At 43.0% G+C, this 13920-nt stretch overlaps 1 protein-coding gene and 1 pseudogene across 3 annotated transcripts in view; both read left to right on the top strand.

Moving 5' to 3' along the window:
• Positions 1-13920, top strand: part of DRC11 (dynein regulatory complex subunit 11) — a 133028-nt gene that overhangs the window by 87890 nt on the left and 31218 nt on the right. For both annotated transcript variants that reach the window (XM_081051929.1, XM_081051928.1), the window contains 3 exons: positions 1742-1806; positions 4795-4877; positions 13364-13471. In XM_081051929.1, the coding sequence (XP_080908055.1) occupies positions 1742-1806; positions 4795-4877; positions 13364-13471 (256 nt within the window). The remainder of the gene's footprint in view (positions 1-1741; positions 1807-4794; positions 4878-13363; positions 13472-13920) is intronic.
• Positions 6720-8375, top strand: LOC308499020 (large ribosomal subunit protein eL19-like; annotated as a pseudogene). The gene is made up of 2 exons: positions 6720-6724; positions 7854-8375. The product of its transcript is annotated as a large ribosomal subunit protein eL19-like (transcript).

Genomic DNA, 13920 nt, shown 5'->3' with positions numbered 1-13920 from the left:
ACTGTGGTATTGGTAGAGCAATGGACACATAGATCAATGGAACAGAACGCAGAGCCCAGAAACAGGCCCACACAAATTTGCCAGAGGATGGGAGAAACTAGATCACTTACAGATTATTGGTGGAAACAAAATGGTATAACTAACTACTCTGCAAAAAGTTTGGCGTTTCTTGAAAAACAAACATGCAGTTACCATACAACCCAGCAACTGCACTCATGGCTTTAATTTCAAAAGAATGGAGAGAGAGAGAGCGAGAGCGAGAGAGAGAGAGAGAGAAAGAGAGAGAGAGAGAGAGAGAGAGAGAGAGAGAAAGAGAGATTTATAGCACTTTAATCAATTCATTATAGCCCAAAACTGTAAACTGCAATCAAAAGGAATCAACTATTGATACATAAAACAATCTGTACAAATTTCCCTAGAGTTACGATGCATGAAAAGCAAAAAAGTTATATGATTCTGTTGATATCACATTCTCAAAAGGACAAAACTATAGAGATAGAGAACAGATCAGCGGCTTCAGGGGTGAAAGATGGCTGGTCGTGGCAGGGAAGTGAGCGGGCCTCTCAAAGGGCCTGTGTGGGACCTCTGGGTGGCAGAAATGCTGTGTCTTGGGTATGTCAGTGTCACTATTGGTATTCTGACTGTGACCAGTAGTTCCGCAAGATGTCACCACTGGAAGAAACCTGGCAAAGGGTACACGGGAGCTCTCTGTGTTATTTCTTATAAATGCATGTGACTCTACCAGTATCTCAAGATTTAAAAATTAATTTTTACAAAACGGAACAACAAAAATGAAGTATAGCTATGTGCCACCACAGACGTGAATCTTGCAATCAGAATATTGATTGAAAGAAGCCGGACATAAAAGGGTTTATAGTGTCTGATTCCAGGCAACACAAATCTGCAGAGATGCAAGAGGGGTTGTCACCTACAGACTGGAAAGTAGCAGGTGAGAGAGTTCAGGGGGATGAAAATACGTCTTATGTTTTGAACTGGGTGGTGGTTATCTGTAAAAAGTAAATGTAGAAGTTCATCAGTCTGTCCATAGATACACTTTACATAACTTATACTGCAATAAAAAGAATGAATAAATGAGGAAGTGAACATGGAGGAGAGAGAGAGAATGGAGAATTAAAAAAGGGCCCAGTGATAAGTCCTGTGTGGCAGTGGTCATGAGCCGCCTGAGGAGGCCTGAGACAGAAGATGAGCTAGGAAAGGAAGGAGGCCTTCCCTTCGTTTGCAGGCCTTACCAGGCTGGAAACACTTCATACACTGTGCTGAGGAATTTTGACTCCATCCTGTGGGCTCTGGCAATTGTAAACAGAACAGTGAAGCTATCGGCCCTATTTTAAAAGATTTGGAGCCGGGTGCTAGAAGAGAGAGGTGACTGGGTACCAAAGTCACAGGCAGATTGATGGCCTGTACACACGACACTCACCCTTTATAGCATCCTGTGTCAGAGCCCAGGAAAATAACCAGAATGCTCGGGGTTTCGCAGTGGTGACCTCTATTCCTCTCTACCCGGGGACATGTCCCATAGCAACTTAGGGCTTTCCAGGCCAATCCCCACCTTCATGAAAACACTGCTTTCTCACCACTCCATATTCATGTACCAAGGTTCACTTCTCACCTCTCCTTTCCCACCGAGCACCACCGCCCAAATCCATCTTCCCTAGCTAATTTCCAGAGCTCCTCCCCTTCTGGTTTTTTCTAAGTTGTTGGATATTTCCGTGTCTTCCAGGAACTGAAAGAGAAGAAAGGCAAAAAAGAGAAAAGGGGGAAAGATAAGGACCTGACGGCTGACAGGTAAGGAGTGTCCTTGTGTTGTTGTAATGCGAGTGAGAAGTGGCGGGGTGGGGTCACCCCAGAGGAGAGCATGGGCCATAGCGTAAGTCCTCGGCCGTGGCCTGGCACAGGGCCCCCTGTCTGGTACAGCACACCCCCATCATGCTCCAGGAGTGTCCTGGGAAAGTGCTGGGCCTCTGTGCAGTCCTGTACAACAGGCACCATCTTACACAGGAAGACACCAAGGCAGCGGGCCCAGAAGGCAGACATAGGCCCCCATCACTTCTCAGTTCACGTGACATGTTTTAGGGCTTAAAATGTTTGGGGTTCTTAAGACGTAGCATCCTGATCAAACTTTTGAGAGAATACTAAAACTCTGAGTTCTCTGAGGGCAGACACAATTCATAGTGACCTTCACATCCTGGGGCCCAGCCCACCAAGCACTTCTAGAAGCTTGTTGAAGGAAAGGATGAGGTTTAGGCTCATGGAGGGATATTCCATTTCCTCCAGCTTCATTGGCTGGACTTCAATATTAATCATTAATTTTAAATCCTCATTTATTTTTTAGGCTGAAATGGCCCTTCAGTGCTTTTAACATTGGAAGTAAATAGTGCCCAGGTTTTTAAGGAATTGAATTAGAATCCCTAAGACATGAATATCAGAGATGATTTTGAAGGAATGCTTTTCTTCCCATGGGTTTTGCTCCCCGCGGGTCCCAGTGGTACATTCCTAAACTCTGAGAGAAGATCCATGAGACAGGAAGCCAGCCAAGATCTGTCCATGCGGAGAGGAGACCAGAGCATAACAGAGCTCGTGCCCACACCAGGAGCCCAGCCAACAACCTCTGGAAAGACAGCCCGACAAGGCATGGGCTCTGGCTCTGCAGAGGAAAGGCTCCCACGGGGGATCGTAGAGGGAGGAGCTGCAGGTTCCCCGTTTAAGGTTCTGTTGTGTGGGGAAAGGTTTAGAATCGAGGGGCTGTGGCTGACTGCTGGCTAAGAGGCGCCTGGTAAGCATTCTGAGATTCAGGCGCCCAGTTCCTGAGGGAGGCACCATCCACCTGCCCCCATCACGGACACCACCTGGGGTACCAGGTCCCTTCCCTGGAGGAGGGTCCAGCCCACACATACTCACCGTGCCACAGGTGTCTTTTAGTAGCTTCTCTGTGACATTTTTCTCCTTTGTCCTTACATTAGTTCCAAAACCAAGTGTAGTCTTTCAGGAGAGAAGATCTCACTACGTGCCTTATCCAGTGACAAACCAGAGTTGGAACCACAGCTACCAATATGACCCCTCCATGAGGTTAAAATCACTCATTTGTATTCTCTTGCATTAAAAGTATCGCTTTACTGAATAAAATGCTGCTTTAACAGTACAGACCACACACGTGTAGCTGGTGGACAGCATCCATTAGACGCTGAATGTATTCTTGGCATGTGCTTCTTTTCCGCTGAACTCTCAGAAATGGACTGCAAGCCATTCTCTAGTGACATGGAGAGAGACCAGTAGTATTTTATTGACTTTCATGCCCCAAAGTACAGAAATACTTGGTCATCTGATTCCTAGACTTCTTAATTTAATTTTAAAGACTTCGTGTCACTAGACTAGAGCTAGTTCTGCCAAGACACTGAAAGACAACTTCCGTTTCTCTCACCAAGTTAATATAAACCTTAACACCAGTATTTTCATTAAAGTTCAAGGAGGTTTTGAAGTTGAAAACGTTGTATTCCATGACAAAAGTTTATTTCACTAGAAAGATCCAGTGAATCTTAATATATTATTTGGGGCTTCTTAATACATTGTTTTGATTATTTTAGAGAATCTTCTTCTATTTTATGTTAATATTTTATGCATATATGGTGTGTTTATAATAAATCAGTGTTCAAGCTAGAATACTACAGTTGACATTTCCTTGATATAGGTCAGATACTGTTATCCCAAATCCCATCACAATTGAAACTTTTTTTTTTCTGAGTGGAGGATACACTATTTTAAATATGTTTGGTAGAATAACATTCTAGTCGGTCAAAGACTGATCATTGAATTAACATTTATCTCAATGGCATTTGGCTTGAACCTAACTGATAGTCTTGAGTCTGTTTTAATCACACTAACCTGGATCAGAGAACAGCCACAGAGCTGTTTAAATATAGTTGTGTTTACAATTCTTCAATCTAAAGAAAGACTCGGGTAGGACCAAAGCATAAGGCTCCTACAAACGAAAAGGGAAAAGACACACCATCTCAATGGATTATGCCAAACAGTATTTGAACTTGACCTATGTGAATTCCTGCAAGCCAAGCCCTAGTTGATTTTATTGGGAGTTTCATTCATCAAGTGGAATAGTAGGTATCTCCATTTTTACCCCTCGATTAGTATAAATTACCCGTGTGCTGGCTATACGCCCAAGGCCCTCTTGCAGGAGTGGTTTTGACATGTGTAAACACTATGGAAAAGGACAACATTCTCCTAAAAAATCATCGCACTCACAGCGTTAGACATTTTTGTCTTTCATGTTAGAATTATTTCCCCTATAAGTCTTTGTTCTTTATGCATATTTCTTTTAAACTAGTATGCTATTGGCTTAAAAGGAAACGTCAATTTCATGAAGGAGTAATGATCTAGGTACTCGGTTTGCAGATGCTGACTGAATATGTGATTATGAGCCCACTGAGTTACTATTATCGGGTGATTTCTAATTCATATTTGTGCCATCATGAAGACTGATGAAAGGGCAGCCTGCAGGAATTATAGCTCATCTCAGATGCCCAAAGAAACTATTCTTATTCATGGGAAACATCAGCTAGACATACACATGGATGAGTGAAAGTATTGTTTTGAAAACGCCTAATTTATCCCCAAAGTGTAGAAATGCCTCAAAAATCTATTTATTTACAAATGTACTTTGAAATAGATCTGGTTAAAGTTCTCTGCATTTGCGCTGATGAACAGAAACGCTGCTGGTTTTGGGGTGTGTGCTCATGGAATCGATGGCCGCTCTTTCCCCAGGTCCATTGAATCTCTGTACAAGGAGCTGGTGGAGGAAGGGCTCCTGATCCAGTCTCTGAAAGTCAACCTCTCCGATTACATCGGTAAAGTACACAAAGAATAATGCACGTGTGTGGCACATGTGTCACCCCTTGAGTTTTAAGGTCCCAACAGCTGGAAATATGTTCCATTTGTGGTTTTGTCCAACCCAAAACCTGGCCCATTGTGGCTTGTAGTGTATGTTGGATTGAATCGATTTGAATTAGTCTGTACTGTGAACAAATGGGTCCAGCTGTCTCCCCTAATGTGGTAGAAGCAGGTTTTCGAACCTACTAGAAGGTTCTTTCTGGCACAAGCTGAATCATGTTTAACTAAATGCCTAGGGGGCAGCACCTGGTACCTCCACAGCTCAGTTGTCCTGGAAGGAGTTCCTTCCAGACGGGGCCACCATGGAAGTAGTTGGGAAGAAGGTAGTGGGGACATTTGCTGTGTTTTTCTTTTATTTTTTGAAAAACAAGATGACCTGAAAACACACTTAAAGCTTAAAACTTTTCATAATCCTACCACCGTAATCAGCTATCATTTTCACTTTCCTGCATCTATAATGGACATGGACATTCTCCTACTAACCACAAGAAGATAATCACACTCAGAATATTCAACATTAATATGATACTATTAGCTAAAATTGAATTATTCGTCAATTTCCCCAATATCCTAATAATGTTTTTTATAAATATTTGTCTTTCTCAATCCAAAATTCAGTCAAAGACCATGGATATGATGGTCATATCTTTTTAGTCGCTTTTCACTCCCTTAATTCAGGACAATTACCAGCATTTTTCAGTCTTTCACAATGTTGACATTTTTAAATAGTTTGAACTGTTTTACAGACTGTCCTTCAACTGAATTGGTTTGACGGTTTTCTCATCACTTGATTCAGGTTAAACATCTTTGACAGGAAAACTACACAGGTGATAATGTGTCCTCGGCATTTCACACTGGGGACACATGATGCCACTGTGTCCCATCTCTGTTGATGTTAAGTTTAATCACTGGCAAAGGTGCTGTTCCCCAGATTTCCTCTTGTAAAGTTTCGTGTTCCTCTTTGTCATTAATGGATAATCTTGGGTGGGTGTCAGGTACTTTGAGGGTCTGGAGAGTGTGTTTTCAGGCATCTGAAAGGTCTCGGCATTGCTGATGATTTTCACCTGCGTGGATGATTGTTGTGGTGGTTGTAAGATGGGGTGTTCTCTTTCTATCATCCCTTCCATATTTATTAGGTACCATTCTTCTAGAAAGAGATTTCCCTCCTTTGAAAAGTGTTGCCGTATCAGTGTGGACGAATGATTCTCTCTTTTTTTTATTGTGTTATAATCCCTTTTCATCTTATTCATTCTGATGTTTACATTGACCCAACGTGGGCCTATGGGAGGAAGAATGCAGACATTTCCCTTTGATCAAAACAAATGATTACTTTAATCCCCTTGAAAGGAAGCCACATTTCCTTGTTGAGGGCTTGGACAAGCCTCTGTATTTTCTAACAGTGTAAGAATTTTGCCAGACTATATATTGAAATGTGTTGGGTTTATATTTATCTTATGTGTTTCTTGTCCAAGTATTATGGGATTTTCTTGTGGATTCCTTTGATTCTGTTTTGTTGATTCTGTTAATATGGAAAAATCACATTTTTCACAGAACCTCTTGTGCTTGGGACCTCTGAGTTCTCTTCTTGTCCTTCCACAAGAAGGCTTTCTCCTTCCACATTATGTCTGTTTTGTTCATGAGTGGATTCCCACTGCTTAGTGTGGTACCTGGCACATGGGAGAGCCTCAGAAAAACTAATGGACCTATTTCCATCTTCTTATTGATTTCTCATTATCTTGGACTTTCTCAGTGTTCTGTCTGTCCAGGCTGTATCTTTAAGATGCCTAAAGTCAACCTGAATGGGGTCAGCCATTTAGAAAGACTTCAAGTGAAAATGTCCCAGTCTAACAAAATGATCAGATTGCCCACAAGGGCTGTCTCCCTTTGGTCTTTTCCATGTTGTCTTTATTTTTATTTTTTTCCAGTTAAGATCCTTAATTAGAAAAGTGGCAGTGGATCTTCCTAACTCCTCTCTTAAAAATAGAGCAACTAGATAGCAAAAACAGAAACCTGTGGACATTTACACCAAAACAAAATGACAAAGTTTCCCCTCAAATACCAACATCCAAGCCACTGGAAACACAGAACAGAAGAACTCCAAAATAACCAGTCAGCACTCAGTGGGAAGTACAGCGGGCCAAGGTACTAACTGCAGGAGACACTGGGCCCCTTTAATTGCACAGGGATGCAGAAGGATAAAATCAGAAGGCATGTAGGCACTCGGGAATCTAACCTGTCTTCACTCTTAAAAGTGACCTATACTGAGAAGAAAGTCTGTGGACCAGAATTACAATTGAGCAGGACAAAGACAGTAAAGAGAAAAGAGAGAGAAGATCCAGAAAAAATTGGGGATGGAGAATAGAACCAGGACATCTGAAAAAACAAGCCAGCACACTTGTAACATATATGAAAACAACATAAGCAGGGGCTCCATGAAATTTTAAAATCTATCCTGAACCAAACTTTCTTCTAAAAATACAGGAATATTAACTCACATAAATTTAAACAATGGGAAAGTTCAAGGTCAAAGTCCATGCAAAGTTTCTAAGAAAAAGAGAGAATAAGGAACAAATTAACCTCTCAAAAAGTCATGCTAGTAAAGCACACATTTACTGAAACCTACTCTTTCAAACCAGGCTAATGTACATTAATAAAATTATAGGAGCTACGTAAAATATATCAAATAGAATTAGAAAAACTCAGAAACTCAAGGAATATTAGAAATAAAGGGAGAAATTATTTTAGAAAAAAACTAAATTATAATGAATGAAGTCAACAAGTAATGTTTCAAGAGAAATAAAATGTGAAAGACAGAAATTTTTTAAATAAAACTAAAATAAAGAACAAGATTAAAAAGATGCAAATGGCTTACCTTTCACCACGGTGGCTGAAGCCATGAGTATTCTCAGGCTTCAGTAAAGGTTTTAATCCAGTGTCCTCCGCTGTGACACAAAGAAGGTCTGGCTGGACCCAACGAGACCAACGGCATCGCCAATGCCAACCCCCATGAGCAGATTAGGGAGCTGATTAAAGACATGCTGGTCACCTGGAAGCCCGAGCTCGATGCCAGAAAAACACCTCAGCCCACAGGAAGGGCAGGGATATGGGCAGAGGTAAGCAAAAGGGTACCACCAGCGCTCCAATGCCTGAGAAGGTAACCTGGATGAGGAGGATGAGAAATCTTCGCCGACGGCTCAGAAGACCATGAACCTAAGAAGATAGACGACCACATGTATCACAGCCTATACCTGAGAGTGAAGGGTAACATGATAAGAAAAAAGAGATTTTCATAGAACACATCCACAAGCAGAAGGCAGACAAGGCTCGCAAGAAGCTTCTTGATGACCAGGTAGGTCTAAGACCAAGGAAGCCACAAGCACTGGGAAGAGTGGCTCCAGGCCAAGAAGGAGGAAATCATCAAGAGTCTATCCAAGGAAGAAGAGACCAAGAAATAAAGCTCCACCTCTCTTACCTATACATAGTGGCCTGTACTGAAACTCAGTTTTTCTAGCCATTATCCAGTACATAGATGATCACTCAATAAAATAGCCTTCATTTGCATACAAAAAGGATGTAAATGAAAGTAACAAATACTAAAGGCAGGCAAAGAAGATCCAACGCACAAATAATATGAGCCCCTGGAAAAGAAAGCCAAAGCAAAGGAACAGAGCAAATGCTAAGAACTATTATTCATGGAAACAGAAATGCAAACCACAGAATGAAAGATCTCTGTGTACCTGAGGACATCAATTCCAACTGACCAGCACCATGACATAGTCTAATTAAAGTACCAGACTTTAAAGTAAAGGGGAAAAAATCTTTTTTTTTCATCTATGCAACAAAAAATGGTCATCCATGCAACAAAAATATGGCTTATAATGGGGAAAAAGTTAGAATATCATCACACTTTTCAACAGCAATATTTTATACCGGAAGTAAATGGCATGATATATTTCAAATGCCTAAGGACAGGAAATAAGATCCAAAGATTGTGTGCCCAGCCAGATTTATTTTCAAATACACCAAACACAAACTTATAAACATGTAGGAACTCAGGATATTTGCCCCATGAGCCCCTCCTGAAGAATCTACTAAGAATGAGCTGTACACAACCAAAAATGACTAGACAGACGAGGGCTGGAACACGAGGGCTGCTGGGAACACTCAGCCTATACTGACTTATAAAACTCAGTGAGGGCTACGAGGGAGTGCGTGTAATGGGTAATGGGGATGTGTTCTGATAAAGTGAATATAACACAACCATCAGAAATGGGGGAGGAAGAATTAGCACACACAAAAAAACTTACCCGTTTTTAGTTATTGTAGGTGGTATTGATAGCATTGGCTTTGTTATAAGATTGTGTGTATCATGCAATGTGCGATCAAACAAATGAGAAATTATGATAGCCTATGATTCCTTGTGTCCTTGGAGACTACTATTCTGCCTGTATAGAATGGAGATGACAGATGGAATATGAAAGTTCCATGAACACGTGTAACACTGAATATGAACTGGAAATTGCCGCATTGGCATACACACACGCACACTCACATAGTCACACACCTGTGTGATGGCAGCGTGACTGCAGCTTCTGCCTGGCAGGCAGCAGCATCACTGGCCTCAGTTTCTCCCAGTGGTGCCATCTGCCCTGCGCCAGAGGTCATCTGACTAAGCGTTTGTACCGTCGGTGTTCTCTAATCTCACTGACAATCTTCCCTGAGTGTAACTGTTTATCTCACAAATTGTAGGAAAACTTTGTGTTTGTCCTCAAAGCCTTATTCAGCCTTTTTTATTTTTCTTGTCCATAGAATCTCCTCCTGGCACATGTTTCCTCATCCTTCCTCAGTCTAAGAAGTTTGGTCTTCTTGGCAGAACTGTGCCATACAGAGGCTATTTCAGTCCCATTCTTGGCTCCCCATCTTGAGATCCGATACAGAGGAGCAGCCAGCTGGAAGAGAGCTTTCATGTCTGGGCAGTCATTTAACTCTTGATTGCTGGCTCCCCTGCCCATTTCTGATTCTGGAACAGACCGCCCCGAGGCTGCAGGGACACTTCTCCAGCCTGGCACTGTGGCCTTCCCAAAGGAGAGGAGCCTTTCCTGACCAGCTAACTAGAGGGAGGCTGTACGGTTCCCACCTGCCTCTGGAAAGTGCCCTGTTCTTAACACTCTCCTTCCTGCCATGCCTCCAGGCCACAGGGCTGACGCCCGCTGCTCAAGGACCCACTGACCAGCTCTCTCTCCCAGGCTGGGAAAAGTCTCCTCCTTCCTACCTTCTAAAGGATGCTTGTTCTTTATGTAAGGTGTCTGTGCCTCAGTTTCCGCAGTTATGAGGATAAGAAGAGCTACTGCCTCATTAAATTGCTGTGAATGTTTAACGAGTTAGGAGATGGGGCCCGTGAGGCGTGCTTGGCACAGAGCTAGCTATTGTCCCTGCCGTTGCTCTCCCGGCCTTGGGTGGGCTCGGGTTTGCCAGTAAGAGGGCTTGTGACTTCTTGAGCCTCTGTGTGCTTCCTTCTCTGTCCGTGTCACAGAAGCACGAAGCACCGAGAGGGCTGGCCACTGTTTAAGAGGGAGATAAAGGAAGACCAAAAACAAACTAACAATCGCCTAAATGATCCAGCCCGCTCATGGTCCAGTAACTGCATTTGGGGGGAACATGACCCAGGCCACTGTCAGTCTCCCATTCTCCTTGGCTTTCAGAGCCTGCCCTACAGAGGAGAAGACTCAACAGGTTCCCAAAGATCTCACATTCGAAGGTGTGACTTACGTATTTATGTATGAAAACATCAGGAGCTTGGGAATGTATAAATGGGACAAAAAGGTATCCTGGGGCCGCTCTGTTGACTCATTCTGGAAGCCGGGCAGCCTGTGTCCACCTTAAGTCTTATAAACAAGTCAGTGCACCTGGACTGTAATCATCTCGCATGTGCCACAATCCACATCGTTAGAAGACGATGCCATGTGTAGTCGTTGTAGCTTCTGGGGGAGGGCCAGGGACATCCTTGTGCTGTGGGAAGGGGAGGCCCAACGACCAACAAGCATCATCTCTTCTTGGGGCCGCCTGTGTCCTCTCACCCCTTTTCTTTGAGTAACTTATTTAAGAAGCTAGCAGCATTTTTTATAAATTGTTTATATGCATTCTCTTTTTAATGCTGTGTGAGGTAGAAGGAAATCATAGAGGCTGATTCCACCTTTATTTCTCAATTTTTTTTTCTCATGATTTTTTAACTGTGCTTTGTATGTTCCTATTCTCTTCCATTTCATACTCACTCTTTAGTAGCGGGCGAGGGCCGCTGTAACTAGTCCCACATACTGAGGGGCTTGCACTGCAAAAATGTTGTCTCACAGCTCTAGAGGTCGAAAGTCCACGGTCAAAGTGTCGGCAGGATTGGCTCCTTCTGCAGGTGCTGAGGCAACGTCTGTTCCTTTGTTGCAGCCCCAGAACTCCTTCCCGCTGGCCCCCTCCTCTCTCCTGCTGCCTGGACCCATCAGTCCTCCCGGCCCAGATGCCCAGCTGCCCTCAGGCTCCGGTGGCCTAAACTGACCTCATCATTTCGTCCCTCCTCTTGTCCATTGGTGGTTTGTTGGCAGTCCTCGGCATGTGCTAATACCCCCTTTATTAAAGGACTACCCACCTCGATGACCTCATCTTAACAGCAGCAACCCTGTTTTCAAATAAGGTGACATTCTGAGATACTAGGGGTTAAGACTTCACCCAGGAATTTAAAGGGGACGCCATCCACCCCATAACACCTCCTCTGCTCCTTTCCTTCCATTGCTCTAGACCTCCTGGCCCTTTTTCACACCCTCTATCTCAAGTATCTTTCCAGCTGCCATGTCCCTCTTCCCTCCCTCGTGGAAGAGCTGGTGGCGCAGGGAATGCTGAAGTTTCTGAGTTCTGACTGAGTAGATGGAACAGGCTGGTGACATCCGTGTTCTGTAAGAACAAACCGTAGTAACGTGCTTTCAGAATGAATCTCGTCACGTGGCAAACAGCCCAGACTAGTTGTGTCCTTCACTCCGTCGGAACCGACACCCATTAATTCAACCTAACCTAGTTTGTGTAAACAAAATCTATTCGGTTCTAGCAGATACGGTGCATTGGATATTAATGTGGAATTACTTAAGCAGGGAAATGGGAATCACTTTCACATCACCTCTAATGTCATGTTTACCGCAATAAGCGCTGGATTTAACGATGTCTACAGGACCTCTTCCTACTCTCAGTGAAGGCGAAATTAACCACTGTTCTGTTTATTACCTGCTCATTAAAAAGCGTGGGGGTTGGAAGCCATAGCAGAAGCTGTCATTATCTGTCATTCTCCCCACCAGTAGCCACTGCCCTTGCCAAGGACAGCCTTTTTCACGTGGAGGCTTTGAAGGGCCACCCTACACAATTGAACAGTCATCATACCTGGGTTTTAATTCCAGTTTTCTTCGCATTTCAAAATGCTTTAAAGCTTTCAATATTTTCAGTATATCATACACATACACATGTGTATTTTTTGTAGTATTTTTGTACACACATAAATGTATTTGTCGTACAAATATAGCATCAAAAGCTCGGCAAGCTCCATACTTGTTATAGGAAGAAAGAATCAGGGGGGAAAAAACCGATCATTAAATATTTTTCCTCCAGAATCAGGTAGAATAAAAGAGAGAACCTTATGAGCACAGAAAGGTCCCTCCTCTTGACAAATGGAGACAGCCAAACTAATTTTCGTGGTGACCTTATCTAAATTAGGTAGAAAATAACCCTTCAGATTTATGACTAGTTACAATTAAGCCCTTTGATGCCTTCTAATTAAACTTGTAAAGATTTATTTCTGTATTATTCCTTTGGTGATCCTTTAAAAATGATAAAAATGTAAATGAATATGACCCTCAAAAAGAGATGCTTCTATTTATCCTAAATTAGACTCAGACCCGTCCTTTCCTTAGGTTCCGCTTTATACCACTCCAATACAGATATCACATGACGAGCTTAAATCATTTATTTTTGAAGTTTGTGTAAATGTTAGACAGAATCTCTTGGAATATAAATTCAACAGAAAACTTCTATATTGTAGTCTTATTTGTATGTCCCTCATTTCAGAATTTTGGCCCACTTCACACATGCAATATTCAAAGGGTATTTTCAGAACCACGATGGGGTTCGTATGCTTCTCAGCACACTTACTACAGTACGTAATACTTACTGTACTTGATACTTACTACACTCAGCCCAGTTACTACACCAGCACACCAATACTTCCACAACTGCAGTTCTTCTTCAAACCTTTCTCTGAGGAAAGGTGTGTTCTTCTTCTGACCCTCTTCATGCCACTATTTTTGCTCAGAAATGTTTAATTCATTCTGTGTTAACTTTGCAAGTGCCAAAATCGTGCAGCTCAGACCAACACAGTTTCCCATTCATTTGTCCTCTGTTTCCTTTCTCCCAGGTGAGTACAGCTACCTGGGAACCACTCTTCGCCAGGTAGCCATAGAACCCATGCCTTCCCTCCTGGATGTCAGACAGCTCATCGCCCTGTACGGGATCTTGCCACTAGGTAAAGGTTTCACATGCCCTGCTGTGCCTTTTCTAGAACGAGGGGTACTCCACCGGCTGCTTTGACAGTGTCTTCCTGTGTTGTCAGCATGCACTGAGGCTTAACTCTTCCCACGAGGAATTTTGAGTGAAGCTAGTTTCCTGGCCATAGCGAACCCCAGAGCACCCCGAAAGGCACTCCTCGGGGAGCACCTCTGAGTGCCTGCTTCACATTCTTAGCGGAACGTTCTGTCGACAATCATCTGAAGAGATAACATTGCCCAAGCGGCACCTGCAATTAAAATTTCCCAAATTAGACAAAGGGCTAAGGTCGTGGCTTGCCTCTTACACACAGGCTTCTGCTATGAGGTCCTTAAACGAACCCGCCCTTTGGGAGTCAGTGATAGTGTGTTTCATGCATCTAAGGAATCGGGGCTGTGCAGTTCTCACTGAAGTCCACTTTTAACTGCC

The sequence above is a fragment of the Rhinolophus hipposideros genome (assembly GCF_964194185.1).
Source record: "Rhinolophus hipposideros genome assembly, chromosome: 6".
Taxonomy (NCBI): domain Eukaryota; kingdom Metazoa; phylum Chordata; class Mammalia; order Chiroptera; family Rhinolophidae; genus Rhinolophus; species Rhinolophus hipposideros.
Note: the sequence above shows the minus strand (reverse complement) of the source record. Positions and strands in the feature narration are given on the sequence as shown.